The sequence below is a fragment of the Bombus bifarius genome, unplaced genomic scaffold, assembly GCF_011952205.1.
Source record: "Bombus bifarius isolate JDL3187 unplaced genomic scaffold, Bbif_JDL3187 scf7180000007986, whole genome shotgun sequence".
Lineage (NCBI taxonomy): Eukaryota > Metazoa > Arthropoda > Insecta > Hymenoptera > Apidae > Bombus > Bombus bifarius.
In genome coordinates this window covers 1521260-1538794 of record NW_022884368.1, presented here as the reverse complement: position 1 = coordinate 1538794, position 17535 = coordinate 1521260, and the positions used below count along the sequence as shown (strand labels likewise).

Below are 17535 nucleotides of genomic sequence, written 5' to 3'. Positions count from 1 at the left end.
GAACGGTCTCGTGGCATTTAATCTTTTTCCTTTTCGAAGAATTCTTCACACATTTCCATTTACCGGACAAACATTTTACACATAGAAACTCGATCAAAGTTAAAAGGCTACGCAAAATGCAATCATATCGATTCTAGCCAAATAGCAAGCAAGTAGAATATGAAGTAAACGATCGTTGAGAATTATTGCGTTCCAAATATCATCGTTCCGAGCTAACGGGTTCGTGACACGAATGGGGCTAACTGTTAGTACCGATATTCTATCCGAATGGAGTGTTCGTGAAACGAATAAAACAGATTCTGTGCAGAATTGCCACGATCGTTCTCGTGGCCAAACCAACAATTCGTAGATGAGAAAACTAAAATTCCACCTATCGTTGGAACAAATTACCGGAGACAGGCGACAAGATATATCAGCAAGTAGGTGTCGTTTTGAGAAACAGCCGAAAAACGTTCCCCGAGGCCGCGATTAATCGCTAATCCAGACCTCTAAACGGCGATAAGCAGCGCGACTAATCTTATCTGGATACGCATGGAGGGTGGCGTAACAGAAGTAGTTTAGGCAAGCGTTAGTGGAGACACGGGGGTGCATCGGCCCCTAAACGTTACGGATGTGCGCTCGTGTGCGCCTGCAGCGTGTAGACCGTAGACTCGCGGCTGGCATCTGCTATGAGTCACGGCTGACGAATGGCCGGACAGAGACGGAGAAAGCGGCAGAAAATCGGTGTGGCAAAGTGGGGGATTGCGAGAAGGGAGAGTTATAGATAAAGGGAGAAAAACGAGAGTCCGGAAGAAAGGTGGAAGAGGGGAGGAGACCGAAAAGTGGAAGATCTCGGGGACGTACAGATCTGGAAGAACAAACAAAAGGGCTAAAGTCGTCGAAGGGAGTTTAGGTAAAAAAGAAGGGGGGTGAAAATTAGTTGGAAAACGGAGAGGGAACCGTATTTTGGTAACAGAAGGCGCGTGTGTACATACTGACGAAAAGCCGCGACACCTGCCGCGATGTCGAGAATGATACCAGGTTCCGGGAAATGCGGCGTTCTTGTTGCCTTCGCTCTATTTGCTTTCTCCCCTAAAACGACCCGGCTATAATTAACGGCGGAGGTATCGCGTTCCGCGAACGGCTAAATTGTGCGTGTTTTCTGCGCAATCCTATGCGATCAAATGTTAGGGAATTGAACGTACGCGACGAATTTAAACTGTAATCTTAATGCTTCTCGTTACACCGGTAACCTTATTTGATTGTTTGTAGTCAATTTTTCTTGTTTAAAAGATCTACAGTCAGCTTGTAATCGATTGGTCCGCGCGACGACACCGGCCATCGTCGCCGCTACAATTCGTAACCGAATTTACTATGCTGCGCGCTTAAAAATCATGAAATGACAAATGAATTTCGAAGAGCAAGAGACGACGTTGAATTAATTAAAAAGCATCTGTAACGAACGCAAGTTCTTGAAGTCTCCGTAGATTCACGTAGGCCAGAGAACACGCCTGTCCGAGCCACGAAGGCAACATTTCCAACGGAGCACGTCATCGTGTCACGCTCGTTTTTCCCTCGTCAGAACGGCGCAGTTTGGTGTAACGGAAACAGGGTGTAACCAGCCGTTTCCGGTGGACCATTCACCGTGTGCGAAGACTAGAAGACGAAAGGCTTCCATTCATGAAACCATGAGTCACTGGTGCGCGCGCGTGTGCAAGCGCTCCAACGAATGCACACCCGTGAATCCCCTTCATGGTGCCCCAGTGTCGGCCTTTCGTCTCCCGTGTGTTTATTGCACCACATTCTGCTCCATGCGCGTGAACGTGATGAGGAGCGCGCGCGTTTGTGTATGCGTGTACGTGTATGTGTGTCAGCGCGCGCGCGACAGGGCTCGCAAAGAGGGTCCTACCGAATGCGCAACTGGTGGAATGCTGTACCTGGCCAACCGACCAACACCGTAGGGACTGTTGCGTGAAACGAAGGGCACCTTGGTGCGTTGACCGTTAAGCCGCCTCTTCGACGATGCAGGGCAAACAAAGCTGCGTTGATTCGAACGCTTACTCGAATCGATTTCGATTCGTTTCCAACGTTTGGCAATTTGTCACGCGTTAACGAATCGTCGATGGGTAGCCAACGTCGATTAGAATTTTGCAGAGAAGCAGAGGTGGCATCGATGTTGTCGAATATGAAGTTAAATCCGAGTTAAATTAGGATTTTCGATACAGCGAATAATTAATAAGCTTAAGTAGTAAGAGCGTGTAATTGCAGGCAACGAGCAGGACAATGCTCAATTTTATGGCTTCTTGCACGTCCTAACTACGTTATTGCGACTATAATCTTAATTTATTCTTTGGTTCGAGTAGGGGCTGCAGGGCAAGCGGCGTTATGCGATATTTAATTCGGTGGGGTTTGCTCTACGATTCGAAATACGTGGCCAGGTTAGATGGAAAGTTTAACTGGTGGCCGTTCACAAAGGATCGCAGCCCTTGGTTCACATCGGCCATAAGGGGAAATAAAATCCGGACCGGTAGAAGGTTCTTCTCCTCGTCTGTCACGGTCCAAGAAGGTCGCTCTATCGTTCAACTTTTTGTCATCTGAACCATCGATTTCTATATCCCTGTTTTAAACGTATTTGCTCTATGCCCTGTAGTCTCACGACCTGCTTGAACAACGAAGAATACGTACTATCGTCTCTTTCAAATTACTATATCTTTCGAAGCTACTCCTACCGATAGATCTAGACTGGATTGGCGCAGATACAAATGGTAACGACGATCATTGCCCGAGGACACACCCAGTCAGCCGAAAGAATTAGTCATCGACAGAGTCCGACATCTCCTCTTTGTGAACGCCCTGCTCGTCGTCGCTCTGTTCGACTCTCACGGTGAATTAAACGCAGCTTCCTCGAATGCTGCGTTCCAACGAGCCGACATATCGCATCGCCGATGCAATTAGACCAATTTACCCTAACCGGTGATCCTCGTATTTTCGTTGAATCACACGCAACAGGTTCGAGAGCGTCAATGGAGCTGCCACGTTCATTCGTCCAATGTCAACACACGGTTGCAAACTACTTGTGCGTCACCTATACGAATGGTGCTCCGGTTTAATGAATAGAGGCTCGTTTCATTGATCGCGTAGCTGAATCAACAAACTTTTTTCCATCCATATATCGTGAATGTAAGGGGAACGTTCCAGCAACTCGCAGATTTTCAAAAGATCTTCGTATCATCGTTGTTGTTGGTAAACCGACTTACTACGAGCAGCAATACTCGTCACACGGTTCGTGAGTGCTCCAAGAATGTTGATTCCATGGAGGCGGGGTACACCGTTACTCGAGGAGTCCGCACGGAACGTTTCCTCTAATAGGCATCCCCGAGCCATTAGAAAGCAATAGGACTCGATCAAAGGAGAAACGTTCTCAGAATTATCTAGAATCTGTTCGTTCGTACACCCGTTCCATCGCTGTTATCTAAGATCCAGTGCGCCGCTATTATCGACGGTAGGTAAATTCCAGCTGTTTCCTCCGTAGACCCTATCGTATCGAGAGTGGACACTCACCGATGAAGTCGAACGCCTCCTCGAAGTACTGTTTAAGGTTCTGATGGCCAGAATCCGAGGCAGGGATTTGTCTGTACGTGATACCCCTCTCCTCGTGATATCCAGGTAGCTGTGAAGTGACATTGAGCACCCTGGTGGCGCCTAACGCGCGAAGGAGCTGTAAATCGGCTGCATCTCGGCCATTTCCAAGGTAGAGGAACGGGAGAACCCTGGAGGCTGGATGACTATCGATATCCGCCGGTTGGGGAGTCGGTGGTCCGGATAGACTTAATACCGGACAGCCTGGTCCTGGACTGGAACAACCGGCGACCGTTGATGGGCCAGCTGCGACGGTTGGTAGAAGCGTGTCCTCGCAGAGATCCCTGTGCCGCCTATGGAACTCCTTGTGTCCACCTGAAAGTAATCAAAAGGGGTCCGTGTTAGAATGGAGCAGCTTTTGATTTTTAGGCGCGGAGAGTTGGCTGGAAACCTAACGAGACATCAGGGGCGTGGGAACTGGTCTCGAGGGAAGCATCGAGTTACTTTGAAAATACCGATACAGCGACCAGGAGCAGATGGTGCTCGTTCGATCCTGTGATCTTCGTCTATAGTTTCGTTACGTATCCTATTTGTGGTATTTAACTCTCTGTAGGCAAGCGTACTTCTTCGCGCTCTACAAACCCTCCTCGTTTACGTCCAAGTCCCATCGTTTTAACGTTGTTCAGAAAACGTTGTTACGTGTCCTATAACCGCGTTTTTTCCTTCGTTTGCCCGCCGGTACAACGCGGTGATTCAGTCGTGCCGAATCGTATCCTAAAACTGTGTACACAGCGATTTCTCGAGAAACGCGACGAGCTAATAAACGGTTCTCGTAGCAGGTTCGCCATACTTCCGTGTACTGTATCTAAACCTGTACCCTGGTTCGCCGCTAACGACGAGAACATCGAGGAACTGTCTCGGGTGCCTCGAGGGCATTTCTCGATAAATTTAGCACGTTTTCAAAAGCCTAAGAAAGAATCTAGTATCTCTTAATCCGGCATGGTTCGTGTGGTTCTGGAAGCCCTATCGAAGTTGCATTATGAATCTCGGATCTTGACAGTCTTCCAGTCTTAAGAAACGCGGGCTAGAACGATGCAGTGGGGTGCTAAAGAGATTCTGAATACCTAATATACTCCGGAAGTTATCAAACGCGACAAATTTCTTTAGAATTTTCTTCGAAATGCCTTTACGCACGATTCCTATCCTGTCCTATTTATCATTTACCGATTTACTGTAGGAAACTTCGAGGATCCGACCGTAGAATCTACCAGAGCCTGAGTCGATTAAGGCGAAATATCCTGCCGAGCGACGCGTCTGCGAAGCGGAGTAGACGGACGTTGAAATGCAGAGGAGGAAATGAGATAGGAAAGAGGAACCACGAATAAACGGCCGAGGTAAAAATAAAGGAACGTCAGACGCAGAACATCGAAGGGGGAGAAGGAAGAAATGTGGGCTAAATGTGTCTTCCTCTCCTGACCTGCAGCTCGCAAGGCCTGGCCTGGCTCAACGATGAGTCACTCTTTTCGCCCCCTGCCGTCGCGCCGCCACGGCCGCCAACCCCGTGTGGCGGCTACTGTTGTCGCGGCCGATGATTATTCCGCAGTCGCCGCAACGAAACTTCCTTCTGCGAAGGGAAAGGACGGGGGCAGGAGATCGTACAACGGGGAGGTCCCTCCCGCTTCCGGATTTAATTCAATTTATCACGTTAATTCCTACTTTCTCTTTGCATTTATTACTTTAGCTTTTGCACGGTATTGGTGCGAGCGTTGTTCGACGTTGACCGATCGAATTGGGCGGTGACTCGCGTCGCTGGAAGATCGCTCGATCGACAACGACGCGCGTTACAAACGCGAAATTCCATTTGACATTAAAATGAGAGGATTAAGGTTCAGAGATGCGAACGATGCGTTATCGACACGCCAGACGTATAAGCGGACGTAATGTAATTCCGTGACCTAGTCTTAAGGCTGTCTGCCGGAAATCGTAAATATAGCGTTGGACACGTCCGACGAACACGTATCGACGACACGAGTGTACAACATGTGTGTCTATTCACGAATGGAACGATATCGTTTTATCGTTGATTTTTCAACGATTTCCCTGCGACGATTCGAAACACGCGTAACGGTTTTCGGTTCTACATAGACGGCTATGTAAACGCGGCGAAACTCGTTATACGATCCACATATTCTTAACAAAGTGGCACAACCGCGCCGCCTATCAATACCCACAGGGATATCCTACGCCGAGGACTGGTTTTCAAAGGAAATCGCAACTTTGAGCACGATCTATCGCGACGCGGTCACGTTATATGGTTAAAACATACGCCGTGCTACGTGACACAGCGCGTGACGTCACAGGTTCGTGTTTTACCATCGCGATATCCGATTACCGCGCGCTCCTGCCAAACACCGAACAATAATTACCCTTAATAGGTCGCGATTATTAAGAAAAGGAGTACGCGTATTTGTTCGCAGGGCATTGGCCTGATTTCCAAGCGTTGGCTGGCGAACGCGTGATCTTAAGCGCTGACGCGTGTTTCTCCTTTTAGTTTAAGATACACCAGCGTCTCGTTAAATGGCCAGGGGCGGCATCCTATCTGGCCAATTGTCAGGGGTCGTGTATTTCTAGGAAATCTCCTTTTTTACGTCGAGCATCGGCCAGATAGCGATACCTGACGTACTCGTTGATTTTAGATTCGCTACACCAGGGGCTGTATCGCTGCACGAAATCAGTCCCAGAAATTGCCGCAAGTAACAGTTGGCGATTTTAGTCTGAGTTTACTTTGAGAAGAAAATCTAACGCGTTGGTTATAACTGTAGTCATTGGACATTCTGTGCAGCGAAATGGATAGCGATAGTGCCTAAAAAAAAATTGGATGACTAATAGGATATCAAGCAACTGTCAGGAAATGGTGGTAACGAAGAAATCGATGGCAATTTTCGACTAGTTCGAAAGATAAGGCTAATGGTAAAGGTCAATATAGTAATAGGGGGAGTGATATTTTTGTGCCACCTGCGAAACGAGAGCATTGAACCTCGAGTACAAGTTGATTGTTATAATGACCTAAATGAGGTGACCCACATTCCATCGCGACGATGCCGTGCACTCCAGTGTCCACCATGTACGTACATTCTATGGGACACCGATCTTTCCCTTCTTACATCCTGCTTTCCTCTCCGATCGTTCGTACTCAACGATACAATTAATTCAGAAACTTGAACTTCTTCGTATCGCTGTTTCTTAGATCTGTGTAGTCCACAAGATATCGTGTACTGTACGAAACGGAGTAGATTTTTACAACGTATCGACGATATACTTTGTCATTTTGTCCCATCGTATAGAATTAGTAAAGAATTCTGTCACGACGCGCGAACGTGTATCTACGATGTGATTCGACTTGAAAACGTAAATACGTACGTCCAATTTACAAACGCGTGGAAACGTTTCAGTGCGACGCCTCGGAGGAATCTGTAAATTCCATTGTACCAAAGATTAACACGAAACGAGTCATCGAGCACGCATTACGCCTAAATCTAAGATACCAAGGCCTGAGTCATCCGCGTAAGAGATTGTATTTACCCGCGTGCCACGTTCGACTTTGTATTCTCCCGCCGCTGTGGACGTTTCAGAAATACCTTCGACCATAGTAGTCGGATGACGTTGAGAACTAAATGTCTAAACGAAACATGGATAACAAATAAAATACGAGCGTGATTAATCATCCTACCAGTAGCATTAATTTGATTAATCAGCGGTGGTTCCGACAATCTGACCATAAATATCGCTTGCTTTCATCTTTGAAAAATTTTTGTAACGAGAACGAGACGCTCGATCGTCAGTTCTGCTATTTGTTTTTCCTCTTTACCGAAGAAGGCTACTTGTAAATAAAAAATACGCTCTTTTCCGCCAGAGAGTTTTCGAATTATCTCGATGTACCATGCGCAAGGATCGTGTTATTCTTTCAACAGAATCGAAACCGTGCAACAAGAACGGAATAAACCATGAGTCAAATTTGTCAGACTGGTTAGAAGGGAAACGAATCAACCGACAGATACATCGGAATGGTCCAGTCAAATAACGAGACACATCGGTCTAGTCTCCGGGGCATAGATCGAGGAACATAGTCCGTGAGCTTACGCTTAGGGAACCTGGAATGACTCACATTAACAAGAACCTTGGAAACACAAACGCGAAGGGATAGATTCTTATTCTTACCCCATGGTTCGAGATTCTCCAGAGGAACTAGACTCAAAACGAGACACGGCGCTTCCTTCTTCATTCTTATTCTTGTATTACGTGAGATTTCCTCCACGATTCTCGGGACGATTCTCACCTCCTCACCATTTGACACATACGCGTACACGAGAAAGAACAAGAGTCCTGGTATTCGATCACGCTCGAAATCTTCGGCGTTGCGTTACACAAAACAACGATTACGAGAGAGTGTCCCTCTCGTTTGACGATCGTCAACCGTCTAATCCGTGTTATTACGATGGTACCAAGCTTCAACTACTTGAATATTCCTCACTGGTAGCACGACACCACGAGAAAAGCGTGTTTACGTGTTCGCGGTGAAATAGGGAGAGATACGTGGCAAAAGCGGCGATTGCCCTTTTGCTTGTTGGCGGGAGACTGCTTTGGCTAAGCGGCACGAGAGAGTTTACATGAGGCTCGACTGGATGAGTCATCCGGCACGGCGCTGATTGGCCGGCCGCTTCGTGACGTACGCGATTCGCGGACGAAGGCACACGAACGTAGTCGAGTACGAACCGCTGTCTGTGTACCATACGGTCGTCCTTGTTCAGCACGCGGTGAACGGATCGCCGCGTCCTTTTCCACGTTCTTCCTAGTTTCTCGCAGGGCTTCGTGCATTTTGTAGCGGCACGCAACTCCGCGGCGTCCTATGACGACCTTGTCGCGCGACTTGCTCGTAAATACATAACGTAACGCGACTTAATTGCCGAAGCGTCGATAAATCGGCGCCGTTGCACTCTACGGATGGAAAGAAGATTCAAAGTACCAAAGATCGGGATAAGAATCTCCGTGGATTCCCATCGGTCCTACCTGGCGGTCACATTCTAGCGTCTTTTTATCGATATCGAATCTAAGAGCGTCGGCGCTGTTCGTGCTTTAGAATAAGAGGCGACAGGAGAGATGTAATTCAAAAATAAAACCCGATTTGAATAGAATTGAATAGAATTGAATTTTCACGACGCTCGTCAAGATCGGACGTCGTGATTCCGACGGATTTGCCTTTACAATCGCCCTCCTTTCTTTCCACGGTAAAAAAAACCAAACCTCCTCCCTCCGTGGCCTAACCCGTATAATTAGAATTCGTAGACGCTTTATGAAAATCAAATTTCTAACTTATGTTCAGGGTTATTTATAAGGAGCACGGGTCGCCAGCGAATATTGGACGGTCGAAGAAAGTCGAACGCCACGAGGAGGGCCCCTCGAACAAAAGATCAAAGGTTGACTTATGCCACGGAGCAAAAATAAATCGAGGCATTATGCGTCTTTCGAACACTATGATTCACGGGATCTGCACTCGCTGGTACACACATCGACGAATACTCTTACGCAATTTTCACCCAGCAAAAGCTCTCTCGTCTAATTTTATCGCTTATCGCGATCCCTTGTTTAGTATACACTTGTGAAATTCTCTCGCTCGTGTCTTAGCCGACGCCGATCGCGACCGACTCGCGCCAGAAAACCGAAAACGCATATTATAAATACCCCGTCGAACACCGATCTTCGACTTTTCGCACCCTGAAACCTATTTACGTGTCATCGAACGAGCATAGAGAACCTGTTGATGGACCTGCTTTTTAAAATTTGTTTAGACAAGATTTCATTTCGGAAGAATGCGTTATCGAGGAAGGAATAACATTTGCTCTGTCTGTGGTTTTCTTCTTATCTTCGCGAGGATACGAAAACAGGATTTTCCTGTTTCTTCGAATGATCGCACCGTCGCATTGTCTGATTTTGGGAAATCCGCCTTCGTAAATGAGAAGAGACTATTACGAGGCTGCTTGATTTATCGAGATGTCTCGACTGCTGCAGTCATATTACGAAGAAACGTTCGACACGCGTAATGATTTCTCCGTATCAAAAGCGTAGCTTCGATATAACGTCATTGTTTTACTATTATTATTATTAAATATTGTACAAGGAAACGCGAGGAAGTTTTAAGCGCAAGCAATGTTTCCGTTAAGCCACATACGCTTATCGATCTTTCAAGGATGGTTGAGGATGGTTGAAGTTGCAAACGTAATTGTATCGTCTCTCTGTGCTCGAATCCTTTATAACCTCTATCCTTCGTCGAACCAAAGAAAGATCACAAACATATCCTAAAATCCCAAATTCCAAGCTGACTCGTCGCAATACCAGCATGTTTTTCTCTAATCAAAAACCGCGAGGCCGTCGATCCTAGAACGCCTTGCGAGTGATTCAATTGACCACGCGAGATGGAAATCCCTTCAAGGCCAATGACTAACGTTTACAGCGAAACGCTCGCGATCCGCCGTAGTCGTCTCCGCGAAGGCCATAAACGGTGCAACGATTATCATTGTGACGGCACTTTCCACCAGAGGATGTGGCGATGAGAGTCATCGTGTCCAACAGGTGCTTACCTCTAAATCCAGACCGTGATGTCAGTTGCTGCTCGGTGACGACGAAAAATTCCGGCGAGCAACGCTAAACCACGATCGTGATACGCGTCGTTCCATCACGATGCTTCCGTTTAAGATTCCTCCAGTGAATTAGTCAGCTCGACCGAATCGAATTAATCACAAACAGAGTTGGAGATCATCCTCCAGAAAAATATTCCGGGATAATCTGGGTGGGGATTGTGATACATGGTTTTAAATGATTCCAACGTAGACGTAAGACGAGGCGTCAGGATGACGTATCTCGATGATATGGGGATGGGTAGAGATTATCTGGACGATTTGATCTAGGAAGGATCGTGTTTGACCTTCTTACGTCATTTAGTAGTTTACATTATAGAAGATACAGGATATATATTGGGTGTGTATGTTTGTTCTATCTTTGGCATCTCAATTTCTTTATGATAGATACGCGACCTTCACGGGAGATCTAATCAAAACTATATTAGGTGAGTCATCGCTTCTTCGTGTATATTGGCCATAATTTCTTGCACCAACGCATTGCACGGTACGTTTTCACTTCTTCAGCTTTACAAGTTTAGCGAACTTTACAAGTTTGACTTCGTCGATCTAGATTAAGATAAAATTAGATGTTTTCAACGATCAAAGACAACGTTTTATTATTTCGTTTCAATCGGTGTTAATTTGAAGAGAATAATTGCGTGGCAGATATCGCAAGAGGCATCACAGCTGCGACATATGCAAATCGATAATCGCAGCCGATGACAGCGAATACGAACGAATACGTCCCGTGAATTTTTAACGCCGGATTAATCACCATAGGCGTGTTTATCGCGCGCATTCCAGCTGGATTTGATCGCGATCGGGACCACGAGCGAACAAGATCGAGGCATTCGCCCCAACGCGACACGACGTGAATCAAATGGTAAACAGACGCGAGATACATACATCGTTCGCAATAGTCTGCTTGGTGGTACGCGATCTGCCATGATTCACCGTGGCGCTCGGTCTATTGGGAATAAAGTTCATCGATATAATGCTCTCGCGATCCGGCTAAATAGGGATAATGCATCCTCCGATAAGTATCGGTGGAAACTTCTCGCGAGTAGCATCGTAAATTCTTTGCATGTCGATTTAAAATAGCTTGTGGCGATTTAAATAATTTTTCTTGACGATCAAACTTTTCAGATAATTCTGTAACTAATACGAGAATACGTATGCATTAACGGACCATACGTCCGTTACGACGAATCTAATTAAGCGGAAACATTGGAAAACTCAAAAACTCACAAACGATAATCACTCGCAAAGACTCGAAGATTTCAGAATGAAAAATCTGGGTGATTGAACAAATTGGATACTCGTAAGAGAAAGATTTGAGATTTTAAAGGAAAAAAATATAATACGTCATCTTGTTACCAAAATCGGTAAAATGCGAAGGCTTAGTCGACGGTACGGCGTAGAACCGTTCCTGCTATCGAGACGCAAAAGTTGATATCGATGCTCGATGTGGTTAGCTATGAGTCACGCGGCCGGAGCGCCTAGGCAGTTCTCAACGACCCTGAATTACGTCGGCGATCCACGCGCGCTTTTGTTTACCGGCTTTCAAGCTAGCTAACTTCTTTGTGATTCAGATAGGAGAACTTACGAGAGATTCGCATAAGTCAGAGCGAGTCGTCGCGCCGTCCAATTCACCGAAACTCCGTTGGTTACTCGCTGCGTTTCGCAAAAACATCCCACACATCTCGCGCATGATACAAAGTAGCAGAAAATGTTAATTGAGACAACATGTAAACATGTTTACTGTTTTTTTGTTGATCGGCACTGGCAAATGAATAATTCTAGTCTCTAGCTTTTTGAACATGATCGATGACAATCGTTATTCTTATTCTCGGTGGTTGCGCGATTAGGATTACAAAGTCATAGAATGACAGATTGATGGAGCCAAGATGATCTCAATTCGCAATTTACCGACTACGTTTGCGTGTCTCGAGAATAACACAGAATAAAACAGCAGATAGATCTGCAAGGATGCACCTTGACGTGTCTGCTATTGAGATTCCAAATTAACGTGTCGCGTCACGAGGAGACGTTGTGGTTCGCATCGTTCGTTGTTTTACGTATTCGGATACGCAGAAGAGACTCTCTTCGATCTTATTAAACGCTCGAAGGAGCAGAGGGAAGCGTGCCAGAAGGCAGATCCCGGACACTCTACGTCGACAGTTTTTCGCAGACGATTAACAGTTTCATTTACATGCGGCCACTATGTAAATCTGTCTAGTTACGACGCTTTATGGCACGCGCGACGATAATTCGAAACTGGTTGGCACCGTGGCTGTGCCGTTTCCTGTCAAACTGTTATTTTCAATCGGACTTTATGTCCCGTGCACGGACAACAACTTTGCTATTTCTGACCGAGCCAATTGTAACCGTTGGCTGGCTATTAATAAAATATTCGTCAAACGGCAAGAACGCAGGAAAATGCAAATCGAGCACAATATTTCGATATATCCTACTTTTTCCTCTCTATCGATACGACTTTATTGCATCGTGTTCGAATTATCGCAAAGCCGATAGCGTTCGAAGGAATTTTATAAAATATCGATATCAATAGCCAGCCTAGGCGCCGATATTTCTTCGTTTATCTGTGTCATTAGTCACGACCGACGTTTTCATTTTTTCCTCTCCCTTTCTTCTTTTTTTCTTTTTTTCCTTTTTTGCCTTTAGCTGAAGTAGCGAAGTTGTCCCATGAAAGGACAGTTTATTATTCCACGATAACAATTGTTTATACATGATACCCGTGATAATACGGATCGTCTATTAATCTTCGATTAATCTTCGTTCAATATTATGACTCACTAAGTGTAAGGGAGAAAAATGGGAAATGAACGACTCGATCGTCTGACTCACGCATCTTCGCGGATTGCTCTATTTCCACTTTGATCTATCATCAAACGGTTACATTCGTCCAGCCAAAAGCTTTCTTCTAATTAAGAAAACAAACGTTCGGACGAATATCTGTTCGAAAACAAGACTGGGAAATACCATTTTCGTGGTGTTGCGTCAACAAATCGCTAATTCATAATAAGACTGCGGACGTTTCTACTCTATCGATTACCATAAACATCCGCCATCTATTCATGGAACGCCAATACTCCGAAATGAACTATTTCGCCCTCTTTCGAAGTCGTAACTTAATAGAGCGCATTATACGTGTTCGATCATCACGAAAAAGCGTTACGAAGCATTGGAGCAAGTCGCAATCATCGCACAGCCCCTAAAACAAATCACGACACCCTTCGAGTTGTCGCTGAAAGCGACGCAACACTAACCCGAGGGTGGATCTCCCGCCAGCCACAGGTGTCGTATACACCGTGTCCTCTACAGATATTCTCCATTAATTCCGGCGAATCGAAGGGGTTGCGAATCGTCGGGCGAATACCATAAAACCTATGCTGGGTTCGTTTGGTCGTTCCGGCCCGAGGCCACAGTTTACAGAGCGGGAAAACAGAGACAACGGTACACGCGTAATGCCGCGGTTAACGCATTGCCGCTTCCCAATGGATGAGGAGCGGGATCCAGCCACCTGCCACAAGGCTGGTGGATCGTACGTCCTGGGAATTCGCGTAGCTGGAACATGCACGCACGGAACGCGTCACGAAGGATTCCGGTGTGAATGAATCACTTAACGAGAAACACGTGCCGAGCATACGTAATGTTTCTCTTCGCGGCGCTTGCGATGTTTGCCGGAAAGATGACGGGTTGATGGATGGACGATGGCAGGACACTTAGTGCCTTTTTCTTTCTCTAAGGAATTTCTGATTGCGAACTGAGTTTAGGGAATCAGCGGAAGAGAAGTTTTACCTTTCCGCTATGGCACTGTAGGAACTGTGTAGATCTTTTCGGTACGTGTATCATAGTTTTCGTTGATAGGAACAAGAAGCAGAATGGTACCCTCGCTATTTCAGTCAATCTATTCGAAAAATGTAGAATTCTTTCAGGATATCTAAACGCGAAGATAAGTGTTTCAACTGACAGACAGATCCATTAAACAATTTGCAAGACACGCTGTAGAACCGTGTTACTGCATCGTGAACGTAAACGTGAGTCATCCAGCCGATCGTTTAACACAGCGAATGTTTCTCTCGAACAACGATCCCTCTGTAACGAAACGAGACGAAACGACTGTAGGATCCCCTCGAGAACGACATCGATGCCATCGGTAAATTAAAAAACACCTCCGAAGAATCAAACATCGGTCGCTCGACGTAGCCCATCGATCATTCGGAAGAATTGCCTAAAATTAAATATCGTTGGTTTGTCGATTCGCAACGAATCCACTCTGTCTGTCATCACGTTCACGAAATTTCTCACGAAAGCTTTCTCGCAAGAAAACTACTTTTCCAGCTGTCTTTTAACAAGTTTGACATACGTCACGAAACAAGATATCGCTCTAATCTCGATCATCTTTGGAATTACGTCGAACTGGAGGAGGGTGAAATATGTGCTGGATATTAAGTTCACCCTTCTCTCTGCTTACTTTTTCTTCGTTCTTTCGTTCGGACGAACATTTAATTCGTTTCAGAGCGACGATGGCCGGATAAAGGACTCGAGGTGGGGTGAAAATGACGAGGGATAACGAGGGAGACGCAGAAGAGAATGGAACGGTATGAGCTGGCAGCGAGCATCGGTTGTGAGTCAGTCCAACATTTTCTCAACGACACTTGGCTCCCCTACGGACGTTTTTTTGGGAAACCCTTTTCTCCTCCGATGCACTGATTTTCGTCCACCGACGTGCACGCGTTGCATTCGTTCTATAATACCTAGCCGTTCGAACATCGATGAAGAACTACGAGTAGAAATCGTCAAGATGATTTCACTTTGTTCTTTTTATCGAATAGAAGCATCTATAGCCTGATCCACCTCCTATTGTTCTAAATTTAACTATTATACTATAGTTTAATCCGATGTAACTTCTACGACAGCGAGTAAAAATCGTGTCGCGCTATTGTTACGTACAACTATCTAGAGACCAGCCTCTTTTTATCAATAAACATTATCGATCAGCAGGTAAAAGCGCTAATCATGACGTGGTACTATTAAGCAACGTCTAAAGACCGATGTCTCGTATAGTTTTCATATTTTTCTACAGCCTGCGTCGTGCTTCCATTTTCCAGCTACATTTGATACAGAACACGAGCAAGGTAAAGTTTAGAACAAGAAAGAAAGAAAGAATGTACGAGTAAATAAAAATAGAACGCAGGACACCAACAAAAAAAACCAACGATCTAAGAAACGATTTGTAGCCGTTAGGGAATTATCGGGGAATGAGTGCGACTGACGTCCGGTCAGACAGGTGTGTGACAAAAAATAATTAGTATTCACCCGGTTTTTGGCTATTCCCCGGTTAGAACACCTAGATGAATCGTCGATTTATCGGGGATTTTATCGCCACGCTTATCATTCTGGTGGCCAGTCCGATATGGGGATGTTTAGTCACTGCGATTTGAGTGGAAAGGAGGAGAAACTCGTGGCTCGATAAAGATAGATCGAGCGTATCGACGATAAAAAGGAAAGATAACGCCCGATACGAGGCATTTCACTTCGAGAAAATCTTGTTCAATTTCCAAGAATCGAATTGAACGCAAGACTCGATAATCGGTCGATCGCCGTTCATCGAAGAAAAAACGTTATCGGGATGAGGAATGAGATTGTAGATGAAATTTGCGTAGAAGATCGATGGACGATCGACGTTGCTGATAAACGGCTAGTAAATGATCATAATCACGCGCTAATAAACGAATATACATGTCAAAATTGTCTCGATCGACCGGTAAAGAAAAAATGTTCTCTTTCTCATGCTTCCCGAAAATGACAAAGGTAAACGATTCGAATAAAAAACTCGATGTCCACCGAATATCTAATCCGATAATCCGGAAAAAAATGTAGAAAAAAGGTACATTAGATGGATGAACCGTGCTTTGGACGATATATACGTATTTGGACGCGTAATCGTATGCAGATCAATGACAGGATTCAGAAGCCGTGAACGCTTAGGGGGACGGACGGCGGATTTGGTGATTTATTCGAGTGGTCCATGCTGTCTGAGCTCGTGCCACGAATAGCCCACAGAATCATACCGGGCGGTGTGAGTCAGCGGCGGATCGTAGTAGGAAACGGCTACGTTTTCGAAGGACGTTTTAAGACCGACGTTCCCGCATTCTTTCCGCGTGCACGCACAGGCTCTGATTCATTTCGCGCTAATAACCCCGCGACCCTGATTTCATTAGAGTCTGCAAGCATTCGCGATATCTGCCAATTCTTCCTTCTCGAGAAGATCTACGCAAGAAGATTCTTCGCGTTGTCGGGTTTGTTGATTTTTGGATCGAACGCGTCGTAAATAAATTTACAGACCGCGATGACTTTTCGTACGGCGCTTTGATCTAATCGTAAAGAATATTGGCCTTGTGATTTTATTACGACGATTTTGTACCGAGTTCGTGCTCGTTGCATTCTTGAGATTGCGTTGCATGAATATTTATTTGTTGTATGGATGCTCGTTTATTTAGTTGGTCGTTCTATTCGCGTCGAGCGGAGTCATTGCTCGTGAGCGAAATATTATCGGCTGCGAAACGTAGAAAAACGCGCGGTACTAATTCCTGTTTCTCTTTCTTCGTCTGGTCGTTTTAATTTAACCTGCGCGACCGAGAATCATACTCGCGAAACTTACAATACAGATTACTAAACGAGTCAGGTATTTGTTGGATTTTTGAAACTTTGTCGGGAAGTTGCGTTGTTCCTGCCACCGTCCGTATTTGTTTTTCGCGAGAACGATGAAGCAATGTTCGTAACAAATGACTAATGGGTACGCAATCATCGAAACTAGAGATTTTACATTAACTGCGTTGTTCTAATTAAAAATAGGCCATGAGCGACTTTGTGGTGCGCGTTCTTCGAGAAGGTCTGTCGAGTAATTGCCGAGCAACGTCTCTAGGAAATGAAACACTAACGCTATTCTTCGGAATTTGCATGAAACGGCTGCTTTTGCATTCTTTCAAGCGACGCAACGTCGTAACGAGAAACACGCGTGACTCTCAATTACGCCACGCTGTTTATGGTGGTATTTGAGTCACTAATGCGACTTCCACTGAATCTCGATTGCATAATTGATCTGGCTTTTGTTTCAACGCCAACGGGAACGAACGAATGCAAACAGGAAACCTGCAGCACGGCTCATGAATAAAAATTTGTATTTTTCGTTTTATTGGTTGGCATCGTCGCTCCCTCGTCGGCGGTTCTAAAGAAGAAACTTCCATCTTTTAGAATAGCTACCCTGCCATACAAT

The 17535-nt window shown here is 45.5% G+C and overlaps 1 protein-coding gene across 5 annotated transcripts in view; it reads right to left on the bottom strand.

Annotated features, from left to right (window-relative positions):
• LOC117204989 (dual specificity protein phosphatase 10) overlaps positions 1–17535 on the bottom strand; it is a 60684-nt gene that overhangs the window by 4584 nt on the left and 38565 nt on the right. For all 5 annotated transcript variants that reach the window (XM_033442963.1, XM_033442964.1, XM_033442966.1 and 2 more), the window contains one exon: positions 3541–3933. In XM_033442963.1, the coding sequence (XP_033298854.1) occupies positions 3541–3933 (393 nt within the window). The remainder of the gene's footprint in view (positions 1–3540; positions 3934–17535) is intronic.